This window comes from Pongo pygmaeus, chromosome 9 (assembly GCF_028885625.2).
Source record: "Pongo pygmaeus isolate AG05252 chromosome 9, NHGRI_mPonPyg2-v2.0_pri, whole genome shotgun sequence".
Classification (NCBI taxonomy): domain Eukaryota; kingdom Metazoa; phylum Chordata; class Mammalia; order Primates; family Hominidae; genus Pongo; species Pongo pygmaeus.
This window is the reverse complement of record NC_072382.2, coordinates 130,307,428-130,332,489: the sequence shown is the minus strand read 5'-3', so window position 1 is coordinate 130,332,489 and position 25,062 is coordinate 130,307,428. Positions and strand designations below refer to the sequence as shown.

At 43.0% G+C, this 25,062-nt stretch overlaps 1 protein-coding gene across 3 annotated transcripts in view; it reads left to right on the top strand.

Annotated features, from left to right (window-relative positions):
- Positions 1–25,062, top strand: part of ETS1 (ETS proto-oncogene 1, transcription factor) — a 138,027-nt gene that overhangs the window by 88,586 nt on the left and 24,379 nt on the right. For all 3 annotated transcript variants that reach the window (XM_063671608.1, XM_054438711.2, XM_054438709.2), the window contains 4 exons: positions 17,723–17,842; positions 18,813–19,013; positions 22,171–22,248; positions 23,247–23,495. In XM_063671608.1, the coding sequence (XP_063527678.1) occupies positions 17,723–17,842; positions 18,813–19,013; positions 22,171–22,248; positions 23,247–23,495 (648 nt within the window). The remainder of the gene's footprint in view (positions 1–17,722; positions 17,843–18,812; positions 19,014–22,170; positions 22,249–23,246; positions 23,496–25,062) is intronic.

Genomic DNA, 25,062 nt, shown 5'->3' with positions numbered 1-25,062 from the left:
AGGCTCAGAGAATTATGTCTTGAATTCGGCCACACCACCCGTCGCTGAAATCTCATCTGGTGTGTTCCCTGAACCAGCGCTGGCTTTCTGGTTCCTGTCTGCCCACTCCGCTCCCTCTCCTTCCTTCTCCCTCCCTCCATTCCTCCCTGCGTTTATTTACTCATGGAGGGTGGAGCCCGGAACCAATCAGAGGTGGAGTCAGGGCCAGGTGGAGTCAGGGCCAGGGAACCAATCAGAGGTGCTCTGGGGCATTCCAGGGGCCAAAATTCATGATCCCTTTTGGAAAAGAATTTCCCAAAAAGATCCCTGGCATCAGAGTATTGTGACTGCACCTTCCTCAGTTCCTGTGCAGTGAGCCTTCACCGCCTCCACACCCCACCGCCCTATCAGCTTTTCCTCTGTCTCCCCCACCAGGGACTGGAGGGGGAAAGAGCCCTGTCTGATGGAGACTTCTTCCCCCTGAGAATCTTATGCATGTAAGTATAAAGATGCACATATCACTTTAAAAGAGCACTTGGCAGCCTTTTCTGGGAGCATCTTTAGGGTAGGGAACTTGAGGGATTTTGTTTGTCTCCTAGAACCTGTGGCCCTTCCTCTTTAGTCCTCACATAAGCGGTCCCAGAAGTTGCAGATACCAGGTGTCTGTCTCTGGAAATGGCCCGTGCCCAGCCTCTCCCACGGTCGGTCTCCCAGTGAGCATCGCGGGGCTTCCATCTCACAAGGATTTCCAGGTGGCGGAGGTGGCCGTGGGAGATCTCATCCTCTCGTCTTCCCTTTCAGTAATGCCACCAACTGCCAGGGGCGCCATCCTGGACACCTTGCCCGCCTTCTCTCCCTCATGCCCTACACCCAGGACATCTTACGTGCACTCCTTCCTACCCCCACCCCTAGTGCTTTTGGACCTGGCCAGTTCACTCAGTCTGCATTGCAAAACCTTCCGCTTCAGCCGTGATCCCAGCACTCATCTGTTGTGAGCATGTAGCTATTGCTTGTGTACCTAGGCGGTGTTTGCTTCTCCCACTAGAGGGAAACTGCCTGAGGGATCTATGGTGCTCATCACCAACGTATTCATTGTTGGGCTCATAGCAGTGGGCCAGTTGCTCTTTCTCTCTCTCTCTAACATTTACTTTTTCTTAAATTGAGATATAATTGATATAAAATTTACCATCTTAAAGTGTACATGTCAGTGCATTCTAGTACATTCACAGAGTTGTGCAATCATCATCAAGGTTTAATTCCAGAATGTTTTCATCACTCCCAAAAGAAGCCCCATGCTCATGAGCAGTCAGTAGCTCTTTCTGAAAAAAAGAATGCTGTCCAGCTGGGATGTGAGGAGACTGGCTCGTATTCCTGATCTGGAGCTTGGAGCACACACCTGGGGGAGCGCTGCATCTCCCCAGTCTCAAGGGACTTTTTCAGTGCCTCTTTCCTCGCCACTCAAGCCCTAGGTTTATTCTGAGGGCTCATTGGTTAGGCTCCACTGTGTAGTGAGCTAGTGTCGTCTGGACGGAGATAATGAGCGCTTTCACCAGCTGCATGCAGACAGTTCAGTCCGGGGAGCTTGGGGCTGTGGTGGCTGCAATTTCCTAATGGCTTCCTGATGAGGCAGAGCCATTTATTAGCAGCGGATGAGGGCTGCACATCCCAGTCTCTCCCTTTCTCACCTACCCAGGCAGATGGAGAGTGGCTTAAGCTCCCTCCGCCTTTTGCATTGATCACTTTTTGTCTGCTCGCCACCCATTGGTTGGTCTCGCCCATTGATCTGGAGATTGGGTCTGCCTGGCGACTTACCACCCTCTTGGGCTTGCTACTGGGAGAGGCGTCTGAGGCTGTCTGCCCTGGGTCCGTGTGGGCTAGACTCTGGGGCCGCAGCAGGAACAATAGAATGCTGAAGACTGGGTGTTTGGGGCCATTAAAGAGAGGCCCATTGGGAAGGAGAGGAAAAAAATCTGTGGGATCTAGAAGAGATCTCAGTGAGGTGTATCTTTCCTAGAACCCTTAGGTCTCTGCATTCCGACTGCATTTGCCTTCACAACTAGAGCTGCTTGTATTGCTTCAGGCCATGGCTTTTCTGGGGATCAACAGATAGCTTCATTACTTAGATAGATCAGATTCAACTTACTGGCCAGTGCCCCTGATATTAAGTTCTGGCTTTGTCAGTGGGGTTTGTTGTATTCCCTCAACCCTGTCACCGTGGCCCAGTGACCCTATTTGGAATACCAGCAGGACTAGGAGGGTAGTGGTGTCAAACCTTTAAATGATATGAGGCACTCTGCCTTTCAGTGCTTTTTAGATAAAGGTTCATAGATCACTGAAGTTAACTGCAGTCTTCACTCTTTCTGGATTGACGGGAATAGCACCCTCAAATTTCGGAGCCATCAGACATCATGGTGTCATGCTATTGGAGTTGACTGTTGAAAGTTGCTTAACGTCCCTGGTATGCAACAGGGATCTTTGCTAGGAGGAAGCTTTTCCACCTTAGAGTCTGACCATTAGTATTCCAGACTTATAACCTGAAATAGGAGTGGATAGCATCATGAATCTATAAAATCCCATCATATTTATTAGATCTTTGGGTGGCTCATTCCTCTGTGATTCTTAATAACTTGGGGAGGAGTAGTGTTTATCCAGAATGATGAACCAGGACTTGATGGTAGTGAAGATATAGGAGAAAGCCTCTCCCTCCCGGTCCACTGTTGTAAGTAAACAGCAATGGTGTAGAGGAAAAAAAAATCCTGAGAGGGAGCCAAGAGTTCTAGAATTAGTAACCAGTGACTTAAGGCAAGTTGATGTCACCTTGAGCTTCATTTTACCCACCAGTAAAAGAAAAGGTTTGAACTAGATGACATCACAAGCCTCTTCTAATTCTGTATTCCAGGAATAGTGTAAGACCCCTGACCAGTGGCGGAGCTTGGCTCCTCCTTCTCGCCACTTTTCATTCATTTTATAACTACGTCTGGTTGCAAGGAAAGAGAACATCCCTCCAAGGAGTTGTTAAAGTTTTATAGCAAATTCTGTAAATTCCTCTTTTCTGCTTTTTGGTCCTGGATAAGGCTTTATGCATCCTATAGCTATAGTGAGGGCGGGATAGAGGGACAGAGACAGGGAAATGTGTGAACACACCAGGAGAGGACTCGGGCTGATAGTTATTGCTCCAGGCCATAAAAAAGGCCAAAGCCGAAGAGATATAGAGGCCAAAATTATAGATTAGGTAGGTCTACACAAACCTGGGGGTAGGCTCGCGTGATAGGTTTAGCAGTGAGCCTAATGGTTTAGGGAGCGTAAGCATGCTCCCTTTGAAGCTTATCTCTCTAGGCCCCTCCTTTTCAGTGCAGGAAACTTAAGCTGGGTCCCCACAATTATTGCCTAAATCCCCGAAGTCTCAGGATTTCTGACTCCTCATTAGGGACATATTTAGATTTACTGCACTGTGTGGGGCCTGAATTCCGTGAGATGTGCCATGTTGGGGCGGCACCATCGGTTTTTGGTGTGTTTAGCTGGCGTGCTGGTATTTTTTGGAGCCTGTGATAGGCAGAGGGACGGCCATCTCATGTGCTTACCAGCATGCTCAGGGTGGGGATTTCTGCATCTTCTCTGATGTCAGCCTTGCTTTAGGGTAAGAATGTGTGTCTCTCTGCCTTCTCCGGACTCCTACCATGTGGTTCCCATGTGGCTCTTGTGAATTACACTGGGATGATTCAGCAGGGCCCTTAGAGAAGGGAATAATTAGTCTGTTGGGAGCAGGGGATAGGGGAGGAGTCAAGGAAGCAGTGTTTGAATGAAGTACCGTACCAGGTCAGGTGACCTATGCACTCACTTAGATCTTCACAGTTTGGTCTATTTTAGGTGGTCAGATGCTTCATCTGAATTTCAGTCTCCACCATTTGCGCAGATGTACTAGTATGTTTGTACATTTACTAGATGTACTAGTATGTTTGCTTGTTAGGGGCTTGTGCACATTATCTGTTGTCCTGGTAGTTCAAGTTTATGAGCGCACCTTCCAGATGGTCTGGACCCTGAGCATCTTGACACACTTCTGAAGTTGATGAAGAGCATGTGGGGCTGGGGAAGGAACATGATGCATCCCTTTTAACCATTTCTTGGCTCCTAGGGTTCCTTGGCCCTAGCAGTATCCAGCATGTGCCTGCTCTGTGCTTAAAATTTTAAGTTATAAAACATTTAAGTGTTCGCTACTAGTTCCCTCCCAATGGGTTGACATTATCTGGGATATTGTCTGTAAAATATCTTAAGCTATTTAAAGGAAAAAGAGGAAAAAAAATTTTATTTAGATTTTTATATCTCCTTACGTGTTGGTTTTCCAGGAACAAGGTGGGAAGTTAGTGACAGGAACTTGAGGCATGAGTGGAAATCTGAAGTTACTGCTCAGGGGCTCTCTTTGTTGAGCCCTGAACTTCTTGCCTCTGGGAGATTCCAGCTTTGCACGTGGGATTCTTAAGGCTATAAGGCTGGACTGGATCCAGAGGGCGCAGTTGCTTACTGTTGGTTGTGCATTAATGCTAAGGGCTGTTGGTGGAAACTCACAATGAAGGCATGCAGGAAGAGATGCCTGCAGGGGCTCATGGCCTGTGCCTCCCTCCCAGTGCCTTCCTTCCCGGCCCGGCCTCTTCTCATGTTCAGTTTGGTGTCTGTCACAGGCTAATCTACTGGTGGCTCTTTTTAGTAAGCCTGTAGGAGGATTAAGGATACAAGTAACACAGTGTGGGAAGGATTAAAATTGATTATCTCTCCAAAGCCATGTTAGAGCAAAAGATGAAATTCCAGAAAATAGAGATACCATCAAAAAGGGGCTGAAATGAAGGGAAGAAGAGATTGTCCCTGAGATGTAATGCGTACATATCTGTGAATTTCAGCTCTTGGCCTCTTTATTTGTCTCCGAAGAAATGAGGAGGGAACTTTCCCAGGGAAAAGCTCCTTTATAGTGCTCCTAAACATGTATAATTAACAGACCTAATAAGACTGTTGTTTCAGAAACCATAGAGTTGACCTCTATCGATTGGTTATTTTTTCTTTGGCATTCCCACCTTCCTGCAACCTCTGTATAGAGAGGCCTTAATTGCTTTGGGCTGGGCAGAGCAGCAGTTACTTTTCTCATCTCTCCCTTCTCAGCAGTGGCTGTATTTTAGCAGAAGGCAAGCAAGCTTAAGAGAACCTTTAGGCTAAGAAGCAACTATACAAAGAAAAAAGAAGTCCATTTCTAAGCAGGCAGCCTTCTTGGTGACCTCATCTTCCTCCCAACTTGGGTCCAGTTGGAGCTGTGCATACAGGGCAGACTTCCAGTTCCTCCTGTCTGGGACTAACAGTGGCCAGTGGCAGATATAAATAGACCAAGACTTTGTCTGTAGCCATTGTTCTCTAACTGCCCATTGTTTCTAGAAGCAAAGCAATGCTGTGGCTGCAGCTCTCTTTCTCTCTCTCTCTCTCCACCCCACCCCCTTTCTCTGTCTTTCTTTATTTCACTGTACAGGGGTCTGAATTCCAGCTCAGCCATTTGTACTATCAGCCACCTTTGCACTTGCCAGATGCTTAGAAACTCGAGGGGAGAACTGGCTCCACAACTGGGAGACCAACTGAATATCGTAACCTCATATTTTGATTCCAGTAATGCTTTTGTCTGAGTCTTTCCATGATATATTTGTGGTCAAGACAAAGATATGTGGATCTAATGATAGTAAAGTCAGGAGGATTTGTAACTGGTTGAGCAACTATACCCAACGGGTCTTGATTAATGTGTCAGTGTCAGAGTAATGTATGGTCTCTGACGTTATGTTATGGGGATCAGTACTTGCTGGTTGCCTTTTCAACATTTTTATTAGGGGCTTAGAATAGAGAAAGACGCAGAAGGCACACTTAGTGCATTGCAGATGGTGCAAAGCTGAGAATGACAGCTAATAGGACGAGCACAGATTCAAGGTATAAAAAAGTTCTTAGAAACATGGATCAAAACAAAGTGAAGTTAATATGGATGAATGTGAAGCCCTACTGTGAAGTTAATAAAATTCAGTCAATAGGTACAGAACTGGTTCAGTATCAGTTTCTATGGAGAGGTCCTGGCAATGTCCTTTGAGTGGCTTTTGTAGTTAGGCTGTTAGATCGGTGTTGTCTTAGTCTGCACCAGTCAAAGCTTATGGAGTAAGATGATCATCTCATTGTTCCCATTTAACTTCTGAGAAGCATGATGTTCACCTATGAATGCTTATGATGCTCTTCAGGAACTTAGGCTTAGAGGAATGCTTCTAGGTGGAGCGAGGGGAGTGGCCAAAAACCATGCCAACATGAATGGTTGAAGGAACCAAGGAGTTTGGAAACCTGGACGGAAGTGATGATAAGAGGAAGAAAGCAGGGGAAAAGCTGCCAGATAAGGACAGATTCGCTTTGTGCTGCTGATCTCTCAACAGGCAAAGCAAGGGCCTATTGATAGAACTCATAAGAAGGCAGATTTAGACTCACTGTGTCTAATCATTTTTAAATAATCATTTTGGCTTATAAGTGAAATTGTGTAGCTCAAAAAGGATGGGGCAACCAAATGTCTTAAGTGAGAAGACTTCTGGGGAAGTATGGTGGTCGTTCTTCAGGTCCTGCCCTGCCCCTGATGACCACTCATCATCAAGTACTCCTCTGTGGATCTGGAAGCTGGGGCAGGGTGTGCACGCATACTGTGTTGCTTCAGTGCCTGTGGCTGCCATATTGAGAATCCTTGTCTGCTGTACTGGGAAAATGGACTTGCGTATTCTTATTTTTCATTGTGGTTTCCCTGGGTTGAAAACAGACAGTTGCACTGTGTGAATGTGTATGAGTATGCTTTTTCCTTCTCAGTACAGATTTATTTATTAAAAGAAAAACACATCTGCATAAAAAAGCCTTAGAACGCAGGAAGAATGTCCACTTTATTTTTCTTTCTGTAGCACCAAGACATGTGGGGTTTCAGCTTCCTCTAAGAAGTTTTTGAAGACTGGCTTTCATCTCAAGCAAGACTTTTTCCCATTGGAAAAACGGTCCTTTTTTGGTTTAAAAATGTATTTATATAATGTATAAATAAATAAGATAGTTGAGAGAGAATTTCCTTTCAAAATTGATGAAAAAATGTTGCTTTCTGAACATCATTAATTGGGAGTCGGTTGTTGCCTCTTCCTAGGCCATTGCCACTCTGCATTCTGTTTCTTTGTTCTGGTTTACAATTTTCCAATATTCCCTTTCTCTGCTTCCTCCTTTCTTCCCTCTCTCCTCCCTTCTTGGCCAGCTCTCCTCCTCTGTCTGCTCCCAGATCCAGCCTTCTCCCTTGGTGGCTACCCGCATGGTCACTACATCACCTTCCTAGCCCCCGTTCCTCCTTCCTTTCTCTAAGCCTTTCTTCCTTCTGCCCTTCCTGGGCTAACTTTGAACGACTGAAGCCCTCACTGGAAGAGGCCTGTCTCTGTGTTTGTTTCCTGCGTGGGAGGGAGAGGCAGGCCTTGAGAAAACAGTTCAAAAGTGCAGAAAAACTTTACCTCTTCCAGCCTAAATAAACGGGCTCCACTCCATTTGTTTGCCCAGATTTTTCATTTGCCCATGGAGAAAACTCCTCATCGTACACCTTGCCCAGCCTGGCCTTCTTGGTGATTCTCAGTGCCACTCTCCTGATGCCTGTTTTACCCCCTGACCAAGTGCCAAGTGGGCCCGAGCCGAGGTTTGACCAGGCCAGTTCTGGGTAGGATGTGCAATGGAGCCTGCTGTCGGTAGAGAGTCTCAGGGATTGAGGTTCTCCCTGCTCCAGAAAGAGCTTTTTCTAGAATGAAAATGTTGGAGAAAATGAAAAAAGAAATGTTAAACACCAAAAGCAATGGCAACAAAAGCCAAAATTGACAAATGGGATCTAATTAAACTAAAGAGCTTCTGCACAGCAAAAGAAACTACCATCAGAGTGAACAGGCAACCTACAAAATGGGAGAAAATTTTCGCAACCTACTCATCTGACAAAGGGCTAATATCCAGAATCTACAATGAACGCAAACAAATTTACAAGAAAAAAAACAAACAACTCCATCAAAAAGTGGGCAAAGGATATGAGCAGACACTTCTCAAAAGAAGACATTTATGCAGCCAAAAGACACATGAAAAAATGCTCATCATCACTGGCCATCAGAGAAATGTAAATCAAAACCACAATGAGATACCATCTCACACCAGTTAGAATGGCAATCATTAAAAAGTCAGGAAACAACAGGTGCTGGAGAGGATGTGGAGAAATAGGAACACTTTTATACTGTTGGTGGGACTGTAAACTAGTTCAACCATTGTGGAAGTCAGTGTGGCGATTCCTCAGGGATCTAGAACTAGAAATACCATTTGACCCAGCCATCCCATTACTGGGTATATACCTAAAGGATTATAAATCATGCTGCTATAAAGACACATGCACATGTATGTTCATTGCGGCACTATTCACGGATAGCATTAGGAGATATACCTAATGCTAAATGACAAGTTAATGGGTGCAGCACACCAGCATGGCACATGTGTACATATGTAACTAACCTGCACATTGTGCATATGTACCCTAAAACTTAAAGTATTATAATAATAATAAAAAAAGAATATAGTAATTACTGCCACCTTATTGTTCAGTTGCTGGAAACTTCAAGTGAAATAAATTGGTCTAAATTAAAAAAAAAAAAGAAAAAAGAAATGTTATCATGCCCCATCCTTTTTGCCTCATTTGCTTTTAATTCTGTGAATAGGTGCAGGGAGAAAACACCTGGCTTTCATGTCTGAAGATGTGGGATTGAGTCCTTGTTATATCACTTTACTGGCTTGATAATCTTAGTTAAGTCACTTAAGAAACCTTTGTGAGCCACAATTTCCTCACCTACATGATAAAGATAATACTACATGTGTTTGTTTTGAAAAATCATACGAGAATATTCAAGAAAACACTTTCTAAAAGATACAGTTCTAGTCAAATAGCAGGAATGATAATTATAGGTGGGAGTTAAGTGAAATTAAAATAAATCGGTTAGCCCAATTCACCAGCATCTGCAAGATCTCAGAGGATGAGGCCTCAAAGGCTGTTATGTAAACCAGAAGTAGTGGAAGCTGGGATTATAGCAAGATGTAGTTGTCAAATATTCTCCATTGTCTTCCTGGGTGGGGTTATCCTATGTCACGTTGGTACCAAAAGCCTTATGATCCAGTCATGAGAATTTTAATGAAGGCAGGGCAGGAGTTTTCCTCATTCAGAAGTGTAAGATGTGGGAAGAACCAATAGGATGCAATGTGGTTCTCTGCAAAGCTATGGAGATGAAAGAGCCCAACTTATTCTTTCCTCCTGAGTGATGAGAGACCATGGCTCTGCGTTTTTCATGATAAAGAAGTCACACTGTTCTGGGACATTTAGGAACTATAAAATATGTCATGTGGTGGGAGTCAAGTGTAATTATCTATGCAGGAAATGCTTTGAAACGTGTGAAGTACTTTGTAAATGGCTTGAAATGATCATTTAAGAAGCTTAAATGATTCTTTAATGTACCCTATGGAGGTGGTCCTTGTACACAGGAATCATGATCTCAATAGCTAAAACTTCCTTTTAAATTGCTCGAGTGTCGTTAATTTAGAGGCCCATAAATGACAATTAAAACGCAGCTTGGGTTTTGGCCGATTCCAAACACATAGAAAAGAGTTCTTAGCATAAAATTATACTTTTGCTTTGTGCCATATTGATTCTAAGGTGGAACTCTTAGGACGTTTTTGCAACCAGAAGGCATCTTAGGTGCATTGGATTCATGTAGTTCTGAAGTGTCATGGCAAACATATTTTAGATGCTTGTTGCTGCAAAAAGTATTTTCCCCTTAGCAGATTGGAGGATGCAGAATAGGTAAGAAATTAGTCTATTCTGTTAGAAAAAAATGCCAGTTTAAGGGGATGTCAATTTCCATTTATATCTCAGAATCTGATTTTTGCATTTGTTTTTCTTATTTTCTCAGTCGCTTATTTGTACCTGGAGAAACTGCCAGATTCCTTCTTGATGTTTCTGTAAGCATTGGGAAATAAAATCTTTTTTTTTTTAAGCCTTTATATTTTATAAGATGCTTTTCAGTATAATCAAGTAGCCAGTGATTTGTTGAGCACCTACTATGTCTTAAGCTTTGGCATTTTCACACATAGTCCACTTAATCTTCACAGCGTGGTGGGTAGAGCATCCTAGAGAATGAAAGCGAGCTTCATCTGAGGGGCTTTGAGGCCTGGTTTATGTGCCTTCACTTGCCAGGCTGCTAGAGAAAAACACATATTTAAAAGCCTTTCCAGCAGGACACTTTCATTCATGTATTTCCTATTTTAGGCCATTTGCCCAATGTTTAGGGTGGGAGATTTGAACTAGTCTAAGGAATGAGCGAGAAAATTTAGCTACAGGACCCAGGGGGCAGTTCTGCTTTCTGGCTCGGATCCTGGAACGGAAGAGCCTCTCTGGGTTTCCCTGAACACCTGGAATTGATTTGGGTTTTGCTCTGACTTCGAAACATTTGCTGAGGTGGAGGATGGTGGAGGAGGTAGGAAAGAAATAAATCCACTGATTAAAAATAGCTTGTGCATGTCAGGTGCCTGAACGAATTTGGGAACATGCCTGCAATCCCTTTTGTCTGGCAGGTCTGAACTCCGGCACTGCCGAATTACAACTGCTTTCATTTGTTTTTCCTGCTTCCCTACCATGTAATGGTCAAGGGCTCATTGGAACCATGTGTGAGCCTGGTGAGTCACCAAATCCTCAGGACTTCAGTGGTAATAATGTGTTAAAACTCCTTTTGGGGGATGGGGCAGGAGGTGGATGAAGGGAAGAGGGAGAAGTCTGAGGTCACTTCCTACAGATGTTCAGTGTGCTGAGCCCTCTCTACAGGCTTCTTTCTCAGGCCTGGCTGCAGGACCTGAAACCAGCTTCTCCATGCAATTTGGAGCTGCCTTGCAGGAGACCATCTCTTTTGTCTTAGGGCAGCTTCCCTCTGCGGAGAGGCATCTCCTCTGAGTTGGCACGTTGTACCCAAAGAGCGTGCTTTCCCTAGTGGCTGTGTGCATTGGCAGCAAACCGAGATACTGTAACTTGAGACTGGCTTGCATTTTTGGTCATTCAGGTCACTGGAGGGTGAATTGGGGATTTTCTATGCAGCTTCTTCTCCCTTCTTTGCAGTGGTTTTTATTGGCTGGTGACTTCGAAAGGGTTAGGTATTAAAAGAAGTTCAGAAACCCAGTTGTATGTTTCCTAACTCATATGAGTCTGTTCCAGGTCTCATTGTGTCCTATTGTTTGGGACAATAATAGATGGTTTGGTTGGGATGGGTAGCCTCAGCATGGGCACTGAGTCATTTATTGCTTTGCTCTTGCTGGAGCCAAGAGTCCTGCGTGTCCCCCATTGTGTTGTAACATCATTGGGTTTATGAAAATACAGCCAAAGGGCTGAGGAGGGACACTTGCCTCCCTTCTTTGCATTAACCTTAGCCAGCAGCTTTGTGGATTATAGCACCTCCCCGAGCTGGAAGTCCTGCCTGCCCAGTTTCTAGTGCCTATCACAGGAATTACTTACCACTCCCTTCTACTCTACTTCAAACCTGCCTTTATATGAATGAGAGAGGGCAATAGAGACTGTCTTTCTTTGAGATTCCTTTGCACATTCTTCTGAGATCATTAGCTTTTTTATCAGGAGAATCCTCTTGGAGACCAATGACCACTCTACAGGGGTCATCAACTTCAGAAGCAGAGCTGTCAGTGTGGCTGCAGCCATTTCTCTATTTGTATTGGTCTGAAGGGGTAAAGGCACCTTATCTCCTAAACTGGGACTTGTTGTCGGTAGTTTGGCAATGATCTTACCTTTCACACTGCCCTTCTGTACTGGCCAGAACTCCCAGCCTTTTTATTTGTTTTGTACACTTTAGTTACAGTTGTAAGTTCATGAGGATGTTGACCATTAAGAGGAAATATCACTGCAGCCTTCTACTTGTAGGAAGTGGAGTCCCTGGAACTGGCTTACCATCTTGATTTGAAATCATCTCTCTGTGATCCAACATTGGCACCTTCCAGATCATGACAGTGTTGCTTTGAAAGAAGTTCTGTGGTTCAAGTGGGCCAATGCATGAAATATAGACCTAGATTTAAGCATGAGAGAAAGTAACTTGAAGCCTTTTTTTCTTTTTCCTTGAGTTTATTTGCCTCTTATTAAACTTTAACTCTATGATCTCCCTTTATCTAAAAAATATCCTTGTGACAGTGAAATATTTGTGGGTGAAATGACTTGTTGTCTGGGATTAGGTGTATAATTCTTCTGCGTGTGTGTAGGTGTGTGCATGTGTGTGGAAGATGAAATAAAAACGGGTAGTATTGATAAATTTTGAATAGAGTTTCTCTCTACTTTTGTGTATGTTTGAAAATTGCCAAATAAAAAATATAAAACTCTATGAGGGATATAGACACCACCTAAGAACAGACCTCTTTTAAAAGTGAATTGAGTAAGTGACTTATCCAGTGTGTCTACACTAATGGCGTAAGTGAAATCAGAACCCATGGATTTTGATCAACAAGTTGTCAACAATGCATGCCCCTCTCTCTCTTTTTTCTTTGTCTTTGGAATCCTATGTTTCAGTTTGGAGAACTGTTCTTTTATCCTCTCCATGTGGACCAGAAGGCTTATTCTTGGCTTACTTTTACTTTAAAAAATGTATTTCAGTAAGCCTTTATGTAACAAATTAAACTTCTGTTATATGCAAAGTTGCCCATTAGGTTGAGTCAGGGTTGCACATAAACAGAGAAGGAAGCCAGATTTTCACTTACCCCATTTGCTTCATATGGAAGGAAGCCTCACTTGCTTGAGTGCCAGGAAAAGAAAAGATTATAGTTGATTCTGTAAATGGCTGTTAATTATGTTCTTATGGGGCTAGCTGTATGAAACCCTGGGTTTCTTGGAATAGTTTTAACTTTTTAATCACTCCTAAAATCTTTTAAAGTAAGAAAGAAAAGTCCCATTTTCTTTTTCTCAGCTCTGAAAATGTTAGTTTTCCTGGATATCTGATCAATTTCTGTTTGCAGTGGAATAGAGAGAAAGACCCTGAACTTTAAGAGTTAGAAGACTGGCTTCTAGCCCCAGCTGGTCCCTCTTGGCCTTGTGACTTTAGGTCAAGCTCTTGATCTCTCAGGGCCTTGATTTCCTCATCTGTGAAATGGGGACCTTGTGATACCTTTCCAGGCCCCTCAGCAGTTTCATGTTTAGAGGATATTTTGGAATAGTGTATGTGGAGAGTCTTGGCAAACTGTAAAGCATTTCTCAGGTATAAGGCATATTACTCACTCTTAGTATTTCTTTCATGCTGCTATTGAGTGAGACCATACCCAACACACATGACTGGTGTCATCATCTGATGGGGTTGGGCCCAGTTCAGTGGTCATGCAAAACTGGGACATGCACCTTGGATTTCTTGTCCTTGGCTGTATCCCTCATCTCCTAACCCTAGGATCCCAGACACTCCAGTCTTCCCATGATCATTGATTGAGAATGGTAAGAGCATAAACTTGTGAGGTCAGTAAGGCCAGATGTCTTGAACTTCTTGCCAAACAAAAGCCACCTAGTGTTTAGATTCTGTGTACCATTGTTGGTAAGAGCCATTCGGTTTCAAAGAACTGAAAAGAATGGTATGAAAAGACACATGAAACACCCTGGAAGTTTCTTGGAAACTGAACAGCCCTTAACTTTGAGTTACATGTAAGTGAATGGAAACCCTTGTTTTACATTTCACTTGAAACATCTCTGAGGTGGTTCAGGGTTAGGCCACAATGAAAAATGAGCAGATGTTTCCCTGCATTCAAAATGCCACTAGCTTATTCTTCTGTAGATTCAGGGAAAGCTACCTGCTCACTTCTGTCTAAATACTGTGCAATCTCTTGCAATGGTTATTTAATCACCAGCTTCTGCACAGCTGTCCTTTCAGAGGTCTAGGGGAATTCCTATATTAACTGAAATTTGGGGTCCCAAGGAATAATCAGTGGGCAGGAAATCTAATATAATTGCAATATATTTATGTCCTCATTTTCCAGTGCGTTGTGTTTAGAATCTCCACTGTGTTGGCGTAGTGTTTCTCCAGGCCAGATTCTCAGCAATTTGAAACAAATACGTTATTTGAATTTAAGATATTGTAATTATTAGCACAAAGGAGATTTCAGTATTTTTCCATAAAATATAATTAGTTAATGTCTATGGAGGTAGTGATTAACTTCCAGACACTGATTCTAAAATTAGAAATATTTTATACCTAATGTAAAAATATTATAATAGGTGATGAAGTAAAGTATTTTAAGAGTAAAGAGATAACTGCTTAGGCTAAGTCACGTCAGATTTTTCACCTGTGTAATGATTTTATTATTGTTTTTGATGAGTATAATGAACAGAACTGCTACAATCTGCAAACAATATAAAGGGAATTTTTGAATTAGTATTTTATATGATGAGCTTATTTTCTATTTAATATACACTTTTGAACATGATTAGTCATCATTTAAGAGCAATGCTCACACAACCGAAAAAGACAATCTTTGCCAACTGTTCACTTACTTATAGAAGGGAGTTTGACTTTTTTTTTCTTTTTAAACTACAATTCCACACTTTATAGGATAAAGTTCTGACTTTTACATCTGAATCCTTTGGCTCCAAGGACAATGCTGTACCTTCTCTGGAGCTGATCCAGTCCAAATGCAAGTGTCCTAAGTGGACAGGGATGGTTTCCCCCAGCTGGGATGTGAACCCTTTTTTTAAAGAGATCTAGCACTTGAGTCTCACAGCCAGAGGGGCAGAGCCAGGCACCTCTGATGGGGCCCCAATAGCATGTGGACTGGGCTTGTGGAGATGGCATTGAGGTGGAAAGGCAAAAGTAATTCTAGCTGCTTTCCTGGGAGAGAACAAGTGAGAACCCAGAAGTGCCTGCCCCCTGACAGGAAGCAGAAACCTACGTGGAGAATTGTCAGCTCAGCAGTCCTGTCCAGACCACACTGCCAGGGTGTGTGGAGTTATGGGAGGCAGACTCAAGGAACTTCTTTTTCAGGCTTTCTGCTGTCGTCCTTGGCTGTCACCTCACACTGGCATCCCACTGTCCCAGTTTTCATGTTGAGAAGATTCTGGGGGCCTCCTAGTCAGTCTCATCCTTCAGTTCCTGCTATAGCAGAACCACTGCTTGTCCATTTGGCCTGGCCTGTGTTTTCCACATGTGTTGTCCTGGCCAATTTCCGCCATCAGTAAGGTCCTTTTCATCAAGTCATAAATCTAATGGAGGGAACAAACACACACAACAAAACCCACACAGTTCAAGTTAATGAATTTGTGTTGGATGGGGGTGAAGGGAGGAAAGTTGCTTCAAATTTGGAAAAATTTAATTGACTCAACATTTGTTGATTGACTTATGTGTTTAGCCGTGTGCTGGGAGCTGGGGCTGCTACAGTTGTTTCTTCTCTCAGAAGGAATACTCTCTGGTTAACTAAAGAGCCCTTTTCTCTAAAGTAAAACTGATTTCTACTCTAAGGGAAGACATTTCTGGACCTGCCGCTTAGCTGTTCTTGGAGGTGTAGAGTGGGGATGGATGGGGAGCAGCCATGTGTTTCTTAGTGACTCATTTGATGATTACTCCATTGTTTGAAGGGCTGGATGTTATGTAATCAACATTCTATCCCCTCCCCCAATTACTTCCCCCTGACAATCTGGGATTTTCCATCATTTTGTCAACCTTCCTGGAGACATGTTGATTTTTTCCACTAGATTTTTTTGGGCATGTCCCGGGCAACCCAAACTTACCACTCCCTGGAACTTCAGATTCCTCGTCATTGGCAAGGCCTGGAAGAGCAGCTAGGGAGCCCTTCTGTTCTTCCAGGGCACAGCTTGGACTCTAGCAGTTTCCTGACAGCATCACTAAAAGCAAACAAGAGAGAAAGTGCCTCCTGTCCTTCTTTTATGCAGTGTAATCTCCACTTAGTTCCACATTCAGAGGCAATATATTTGCTCCTTTCTTCAGAGGTTTATCCTATGCTTAATTTCATTCAGCTCATAACACATTGTTTGTGTCCAGGGAATATTTTTTAACCAAGCGAAGTTTAGAAATGGCCAATTGAAGAATTTCTGTAGTAGCCTTGCCTGGAACTTAGTCATTTTATAAGTCAGTTTCATGGGATACACTGAAGATTCAGGTTTCTGGAAATCACTTCGGTAAAGTGTATCACTGTCAAACGGTAACAGGAAAGCTAGTAGGGATTCTCAGCTCATTTCTTTGCTTATTCACTTTTTGTGGGAAATTGTGCCTGAGGTGAATTCAGAAGATGTTTACGTTCAGCTATATTTATGTACCAACACCGTGAACATGGCCCGCAAATAACAGGAGGATCTGGATGGACATAGCAGAGATTAAGATGCATGTGGGTGTAGCAAATGATGATACATTTGCAAATCTGCAGGCTGTAATGCCTCACTCTTCTTCACTACTGACACTAACCAAGCTTTATAGATTTTTCATCCCGTATGCACTTCAAATTGGCTCACTTATGTTATCTGCCTTGCCACTTTTGTAGTCAAAGCCACCATCCTCTCTCACCAAGACCGATGCAATAACTTTCTAAAATGTCTTGCTCATCCATTCATACTCACCCCAAACCACTATTTACAGAACAGATAAGGTGATCTTAAAACAAAATGATCTTTTTCTCGTTGATGCTGTTGTCCCTGCTCTGAGGACTACACTTGGAGAACCACTGATCTGGAGTATTCTTTTCTTCCTAAATTCTCATGCATCCTTCACATCTCAGGCCAAACGTCTCTCTTCTTCTAAGGGAGGCCTTTCCTGTTTCCTTCAGACTTCCAGGAATTCCTGTTGCACATGAACGTTGCATCATGTACTTCTCCTTTGAAACCCTTATTGACATTGCATTTGAACATTTAACTGTGTAGACAGATTTTTAGTGGCTGAATCTACTGCAAGAATCAGATAGCTAGCTCCTGTAGAGACTATTTCTGTGTTGTTTCTTTAATTCGTTGCACAAAGCAAGTGCTAGATAATCATTTGTTGAATGAATGAATATTGTTATTTCATTTTCATAGGTAACTGAAAGCATGTAGTAACATTAATATTCTTGGTAAATATGAAAGATAAGCAGGGACTGTGTGTAAACTAGTAGAGGTGTTCAGGAAGAGTAAACATATTTGTTTGTCAGGGATGCAGGACATTTTAGGCCTAGCACAATGTGGAAAGCCCCTTAAATGTTGCCTGCTCATGCCGACACAGTGGCTCATGCCTATAATCCCAGCACTTTGGGAGGCCGAGGCAGGTGGATCACTTGAGGTCAGGAGCTCGAGACCAGCCTGGCCAACATGGTGAAACCCTGTCTCTACTAAAAATAAAAAAACTAGCCGGGCATGGTGGCACATGCCTGTAATCCTAGCTACTCAGGAGGCTGAGGCAGGAGAATCGCTTGAACCCAGGACGCAGAGGTTGCAGTGAGCTGAGATCACACCACTGCACTCCAGCCTGGGCGACAGACCGAGACTCCGTCTCAAAAAAAAAAAAAAAAAAAAAAAAAAAAATTGCCTGCTCTGGTGCTCTGGTGAGGATGCTAGCAAAGTTGTTTCTCAGCTTGCCTTCTTACAGCCCATTTGTAATGTTTTATGATTGGTTCATTACCTATGTAATTTTTGTTATTCATATGCAATTTTTTCATGCAGATATGGAATGTGCAGATGTCCCACTATTAACTCCAAGCAGCAAAGAAATGATGTCTCAAGCATTAAAAGCTACTTTCAGTGGTTTCACTAAAGAACAGCAACGACTGGGGATCCCAAAAGGTATGGTTTTGTAGTTGGAAAAAGAGTGGTTGGGGTCAGACCCTTTGAGAAGACCCATTTTCTCACCTGGAGTGTGTGAGGCAGACATTACACTAACCACATTGGAGTCAGCAGCTATGGTCCATGGCTGCCATCTGTTAGGACAATCATGGCACACATACTGAGGCTGCCCCATCTCCTGGGCTTGTCCCTGCCATCTTGATATGAGGACAGTGGTCCTCAAACTTGCCTGCACACTAGAATCACTTCTGGATCTCTTGGAGCAGCTCTGATGTTCGGCATTACACCTGCTGTCATCTGAACTTCTAAGTGTCATTGGCAGGTGTAGCCAGGTTAAACCTCAGGTCATGTATGAAGATCGCATGTTATCAATACTACAGTGCTACTCAAGGCATAGCTTATTGATAAGTACAGACTTTGCAGAGTATCTGGTATAATACAGGCACCTAATAAAGTTATTACCAAGTGCCATTTGAATGAATGACTACTACTAATTGCTACAGTTATTACCACTATAATTGGCTAAGATAAAAAATAATTGAGAATAATAGTCTCAAGTATATTATAAGTTAAGAGCAGGGAGAGGCATGAGCAATCTCTTGTTATTATTGCTATTAAAGAAGCCATTTGTTCTGTTGTTCAGGGCTTTAAAAATTCCAATGGGAATAAGGCAGTGAGAGAGGAGATTCCTGGAAATCTTTGCCTTCAAGGACAGAGAATACTCACGTGGTACTTTTTGGCTGGCAGTAGTGACCTCCTAGCTGGTGAAATAGAGAAGGCGGAGATGTTGAACGTGGAGGGGAGGGTTATGGAAGGCACTCAATGATGTGCAGGCTAGGCTGGTGCTTCCTCATTCGATGAATAAAGATAGCATTCTCAGCTAAATTCAGCTCCTTCAGTGTCCTCTCTGAGGCTTGGATAGGAGTTAAGAGCCTGACCTGCTGGATCTTCATCTGATCTCTTTCCTCAGACCCCCGGCAGTGGACAGAAACCCACGTTCGGGACTGGGTAATGTGGGCTGTGAATGAATTCAGCCTGAAAGGTGTAGACTTCCAGAAGTTCTGTATGAACGGAGCAGCCCTCTGCGCCCTGGGTAAAGACTGCTTTCTCGAGCTGGCCCCAGACTTTGTTGGGGACATCTTATGGGAACATCTAGAGATCCTGCAGAAAGGTAAATATGTGGAAACAGGGAGAGGTGGAGGTTATGTGGGGTTGCTGTGAGGGTAGGTAGGGGGCTCACCCAATGGTGGGACGTCAATGCCTTTCTCTGTGGGCATCCTATTGTAGGACGTATGTGGGGATGTGCCTAGTACACTGCTCAGCATACAGCAGGTACTCTTAGATGAGTGTAATTTCTTTTTCTTCTACATATTGGGGGTCCAGATATTAATCTTCAGCAAGATTGTACCACTGAAGCTTCTTGGATTGCAACATTCTAATTCAGGTCCTTATCTCAAACCCATGTCCTGTTTGAACAAGCAGTGCCCACAGCCAACCCAAGAATAGTTTGTGTTTTTTTTTTTTTTTTTCTGCAGTCTTAATACACACTGCCTTGATGCATGCCACATAACACCTGATCACATCCCGGGAAAGCTTAGCTTCTGAGACCGTATTAATAAGACAGATTTCTCTGCCCACTAACTGAATTGGAATTGCAGTAGTGCATCATACCTTTTACATCTGGAGCAGGAACTGGGGTTATATCAGGACGCTATGTTGCAACCTTGTAATGACATGGCCTCCCCTAACAGCCTCTTCCAACCTTTTTGGACCAAGTGACTCATGTACCACAGTCCTGGCTGAGTATAGAAACAGCAGCAGGCAGCAAACTTGGGTGTTTTTGCGCTTATTTTTCTGAATTTTCTTAAAATAAATTGCAGTTACCAGCAGTCAGCAGTGCCCTCCAGCTGACTGTAAGCCTAGAAGCCCATTGCCCTCTCTAACCCAGGCCCACCCTTTCCCTGTGGTCATCAGCTCTAACCCTTGGCACAGACGCTGGGGGAGGGGAGCAAAACTCAGGATTAGCACTTTCACCCCACATAATACCTTCCTTTGTTTAAGAATATATTCCATTCTGCAGTGCTCAAGAGAGACCCAAACTAGATTTCTCTGTGCTCAAAAGTGTTATCTTTATTCCTTCTTTTCACCTTCTGTTGAAAAATAAGACATAAAGGAACACAGGAAAGAATTAGGTGAGTCTTTCTGCGGCTGCTTTTACCGAGGATGGCAGGCAGTTGCACAGGCTTCCCCAAAGCACCGGCATGTTCTCCGTGCACAGACACCCACTCATAGGTGTTGACATGAGCGACCTGTTTATAGAGGGAAACGATATGGCAGGCTCCTAACAGATCTGATTTGACTGTTGACTTCTAAACACAATAGCAGATTCCATCAGACTGTGTAACCCAATATATTCTACTAAGAGGCTGTTTTCCTCCATTTATCACAAAGGAGCTGCCAGGTGTTTTGGGCTATCTAAGCCCATCTCTGATTGTAGTTACAATTAATATCTCTATCATGTCTCCTTGTTTCCAAAGTGCTTTCAAATACATTTTCTCTTTGGATTATCAAAATAACCATGTGAGATAGTAAGGACAAGTCCTATTATTGTCCTTGTCTGTAAAATGAAGCTCAGGGTAGGCGATTTCTTCAGTATCACTCATCTCCTTTTCTTCATTTTATTTTGACTTTCAATACATTTTTATTTTATTTTATTTATTTATTTTTTGAGACAGAGTCTCGCTCTGTCGCCCAGGCTGGAGTGCAGTCGTGTGATCTCGGCTCACTGCAACCTTCGCCTCCCAGGTTCAGGCGATTTTCCTGCCTCACCCTCCTGAGTAGCTGGGACTACAGGCATATGCCACCACGCCTAGCTAATTTTTGTATTTTTAGTAGAGTCAGGGCTTCACCATGTTGGCCAGGATGGTCTTGATCTCTTGACCTCGTGATCTGCCCACCTTGGCCTCCCAAAACATTGGGATTACAGGCGTGAGCCACTGCGCCCGGCCTCAATATATTTTTATTTAACTTAAAATTTAACATCCCATCTTGTGCTTTTTGTATAATAATGTGGACTCGCGGGGGCCTTCTGGCCCCTAAGACTGGTTTGACCTCACTTAGGGTAAAGGAATAATGTAAGAAAATTTAAGAGAATTAGGATATAAGTCAGTATGTTTGAGAGCAAAAGTCATATCATCCCACCCAATATTCTGTTGAGAGAGGCAGAAAGAATTCTCCCTCTTCAGGTTCAGTTACTTGGAGAGATGAGCATGATGTTTGTGCTGAGGCTACAGCTTTTGTTCTGTAATTAAACTAAAGCAACACAGCACCAAAAGAACATAGCTGTTTGGGGTGGGGTGGAAGGTGAAAGGTACGGGGATGTTTCAATCTGATAAACTGCTAAAGCAAAGTTTAATCATTTTATCTCAACTGGGAACTGTTCTTCTGTGCAGGCATAAACTTGTTTTCCCATCAGACTTTGCTCCTAACAAGCTATCAAATACCTGAGGAAAAACCCAAACCCATACTCTCTCTATGTCAGATTCTTATGGTGAAATATAATCAGACTACTCCATACAAGAATCGGAGCCATGGCATTTGTTCCAGGGTAATTAGAGGATCCCAGGCTTACTGCAGTGTCGTGCAGAGCTTTCTATCCACAGGTGCACTTCGTCTCCCTTCGTCTCCTTTTCCTAGGGGAGTTGGCATCTGGGCAGGAGCTTGGTTGGGTTGCTCTTCTCTCCTTTGACACAAGCCCAGTTGCATTTCACCAAATGGAGTCACCTTACCAGTGTCCTGCTTCTTGTCTGGGCCTGAACTTGAAACCTGAGGGCAATGGGAAAAATACAAAACAAAAACCAGACATCTGTTAGAGGAAATGGAGAACGTAAAATCTACAGCCTAAAGACTGCAATATATTTTTGAGAAGTTTTGAAACTGATTAGTTTGGGGGTTGGGGATTGATCCTGCTAACCTGGGATGTACTCAAGCCTTTGGCTATAGTGTGGTCGACATACACACAGCACGAATACATTGAGAATGAATGCTGAATACCTTCTCAGCCCTTAGAGATTACTCATGGATTCTCTTTCCAAGATACTAAATCCCACTTGCAGCTACTGAAATAATAACCTTAGTCATATTTTTTTGATCTCATCTTTAGACAAGGCCACAGTCAGGACAGACTCAGATACCAACCCAGTTAATGAGTATGCAGATTTCTTAGAAAAGGGGTTGAGATCATTGTGGTCTTTGCATCCAAGATCCTTTCAGGCCAAGCATGACTTGAATATTGACCTCTTTGTTCATTCGCTATCTGTTCATTACAGAGGATGTGAAACCATATCAAGTTAATGGAGTCAACCCAACCTATCCAGAATCCCGCTATACCTCGGATTACTTCATTAGTAAGTTCATTTCTACCCCTCTTCTCTCATGATAATAGGAAACTAGGAAAAGACCCCTATCTCAATCAATCTCAGGCTCCTTCATGGTAATTCTGTCAAAAATAATATCTTCTTAGGTGTAGACCCTTTTTTGTTACTTTATTATTTTCCACAAAGCACAAAGTTTCAACCTATATATATGTTTCACTGACCTACCAAGTTCCTACACACTAGGATCCTTCTCTGATATCTTCACCTGAAAGTCATGCAGAGAGACTGCAACTGGACCCCTAAACTTTTGTCCCTATTTGATACTGTGCACTATGATGGCCAAAAGAGGGTTGGGTTAGGGATTTGATCTTGGTCTTTGTTCTTTCCTTTTTACTAGTGGAGATGACAGCATTTCCTCCAAAATCTTTCTTTAAGAGTGTGCTATGCAGCTTCAAATTCTATTATAGGAAATACAGTCTTCTCCTTTTTAGTGTAAGATACCCAACCATACTGAAGAGATGGCCTGTGGGAAAGAATGAATGTAGGCCTGTTGCACTAATGTAAGCTCTGAGATATAGGACCATCTTATCTGATGGTTCTGCTTTTACAGAGAATATTAAACAGGTTTTATTTTTTCATTTTATCTTTTTAAATTATTACAATTTTTATTCCAGTAACACAATGATATTAACTACTCTGTGTCAAGAGCTTATTGTTTGGGGAATGTTGGTGGGCATTTTACCTCTACCCTCATTTCATCTTCATCACAGGGCTCCGGGAACAATCGCAATCACCCCCATTTTATAGATGAGGATATGAAGTCAGGAAATCAATTATCTTGTCAAGGGCTAAAGCTGTTTAGTAGTAGACAAGGTTAAAAACGCAAGCCTTTTTGATTTAAAGTATTTTCCCTTTATTCTCTAAATAAAGGCTTGTTCCACATCATAGGGCCTCTGTAGATGGTGAAAACTGCTTATTTTTTAGGTACAAATCTCTCCTGTCTTTAATTGCAAACCCTTTGTTTCCAGGCTATGGTATTGAGCATGCCCAGTGTGTTCCACCATCGGAGTTCTCAGAGCCCAGCTTCATCACAGAGTCCTATCAGACGCTCCATCCTATCAGCTCGGAAGAGCTCCTCTCCCTTAAGTATGAGAATGACTACCCCTCGGTCATTCTCCGGGACCCTCTCCAGACAGACACCTTGCAGAATGACTACTTTGCTATCAAACAAGAAGTTGTCACCCCAGACAACATGTGCATGGGGAGGACCAGTCGTGGTAGGTCATATTTCTTCTCTAAAAGCTCTTGGGTTTACAAGAATTACCTGACTTTGTGAGTTTTTTTCAGGTTCCATTTTTTTTTTCCCTCATTTATTAGCCCTGTAGATTCCTCAGTTTCAGCCTTCCCATCTTAGAGTGTCCAGATACTAAGAACTTTCCATCATGGTGTTTTAGCCAAGTCCATTATTATGACAAAGGCCATGGGGTCCACAGTGAAATCAAAATCAGGCAATCTAAGAAATTAAATGTCTTACTTGGGCAAAATGTTTTACTCAATTAATAACTCTAGTTGAATTTGGTCATTTTGAAAGATAATGCTCTATTTTCCTTGAGGAGGACATAATCAAATAAAAATGGTTCAAGTGGCCACCCTGGAAAACCGTTAAGCTTAGCATGTGTCCTGGTGCTCCTCCCAGAGGACTCCTGGGTCTGACTGTAGATACTAGCTTGATACCTGGAATGACCTCTGCTGGCCAGCCTGGGATCTTTAGCCTCCTGTGACTTTTTCGGTTTGGGAAGATACAAGATGGTTAACCAACGGTTTATTTGGAACCAGTCATCAGCAGTGTGGTGAAAGTGTGTATTTAGCTAGAGGACCAGGGAAGGAGGTGGCCAGGGGTTTCCAAAAGAAGGTAGTTTTGTTAACGTGACTATTATGATAATGATAAAATATTCACTGTCAGGGAAGAAAATGTTTCAAAATAGAGCTGGCTGACATAAAGCAAAAAAGGTAAAATGCACCTAATTTTTAGGAACAGGACATAAACACTCAGAGGTACAGCCTACCTAGTAAAGTGTCCAAATAGTTTTGTTTCTGAGAAAAACGCAGTCTATTGTAAGAAAGGGTTTGTCTATTTAGCAAGAGCTAGATGATTTCTAAAAAGGTGAAAAACATGACTTTTCTGGTGGGTAAATGGGAAAGAATTACAAATGGGAAGAGGAACAGGAGAAAGCTGATCAAGCAGGGCTTGGGTCAGATGTCAGACTGGGGCTGGCCTATTAGTGATTTCTGCTCAATGACTGACCATATGTGGTACCTATTGTGAGGCTCTTGGAGGAGAGCCCAATGGTACCTTCACTTTGAAGAACATGGGTCATGCACATTGTCTTCTTCTTCGAGTATTCAGACTCACACTTCCTCCTAGCAGGCCTAGGGATCACCAACAAGCCCTGCAGAGGGAAAGTCCCTGCAAAATCAGAACCCCTAATCTTCCCTCTTAAGGCCCCAGGGTGTTAGTGTTTCAGACCGAAGGGGATGGGTGGGACCAGTCGGCCTTCCCCTTTCTGGCTCTTTTTTATTTTTGGGTGCATGTCTATTTAAATACATACACACAAGTGTGTGTATATGTGTTTCTTTTTTATCAGGCGAGTCAAAGCATTAAAACGACTTTCTTTCTTGTGGGACTTTCTGTACATCTACACAGTGAGGCCAAGCCTGTGGGTTTGGGCTCAGCCATGTTGTAACTTTGGGTAGATCTCCTGTCACATTGTTTTGAAATTGCATCTGGCTTTGCATTTGTGTAATTGTCTCTTTTCCCTCTCCTTTTCTTCGTTCTTGGTTTTG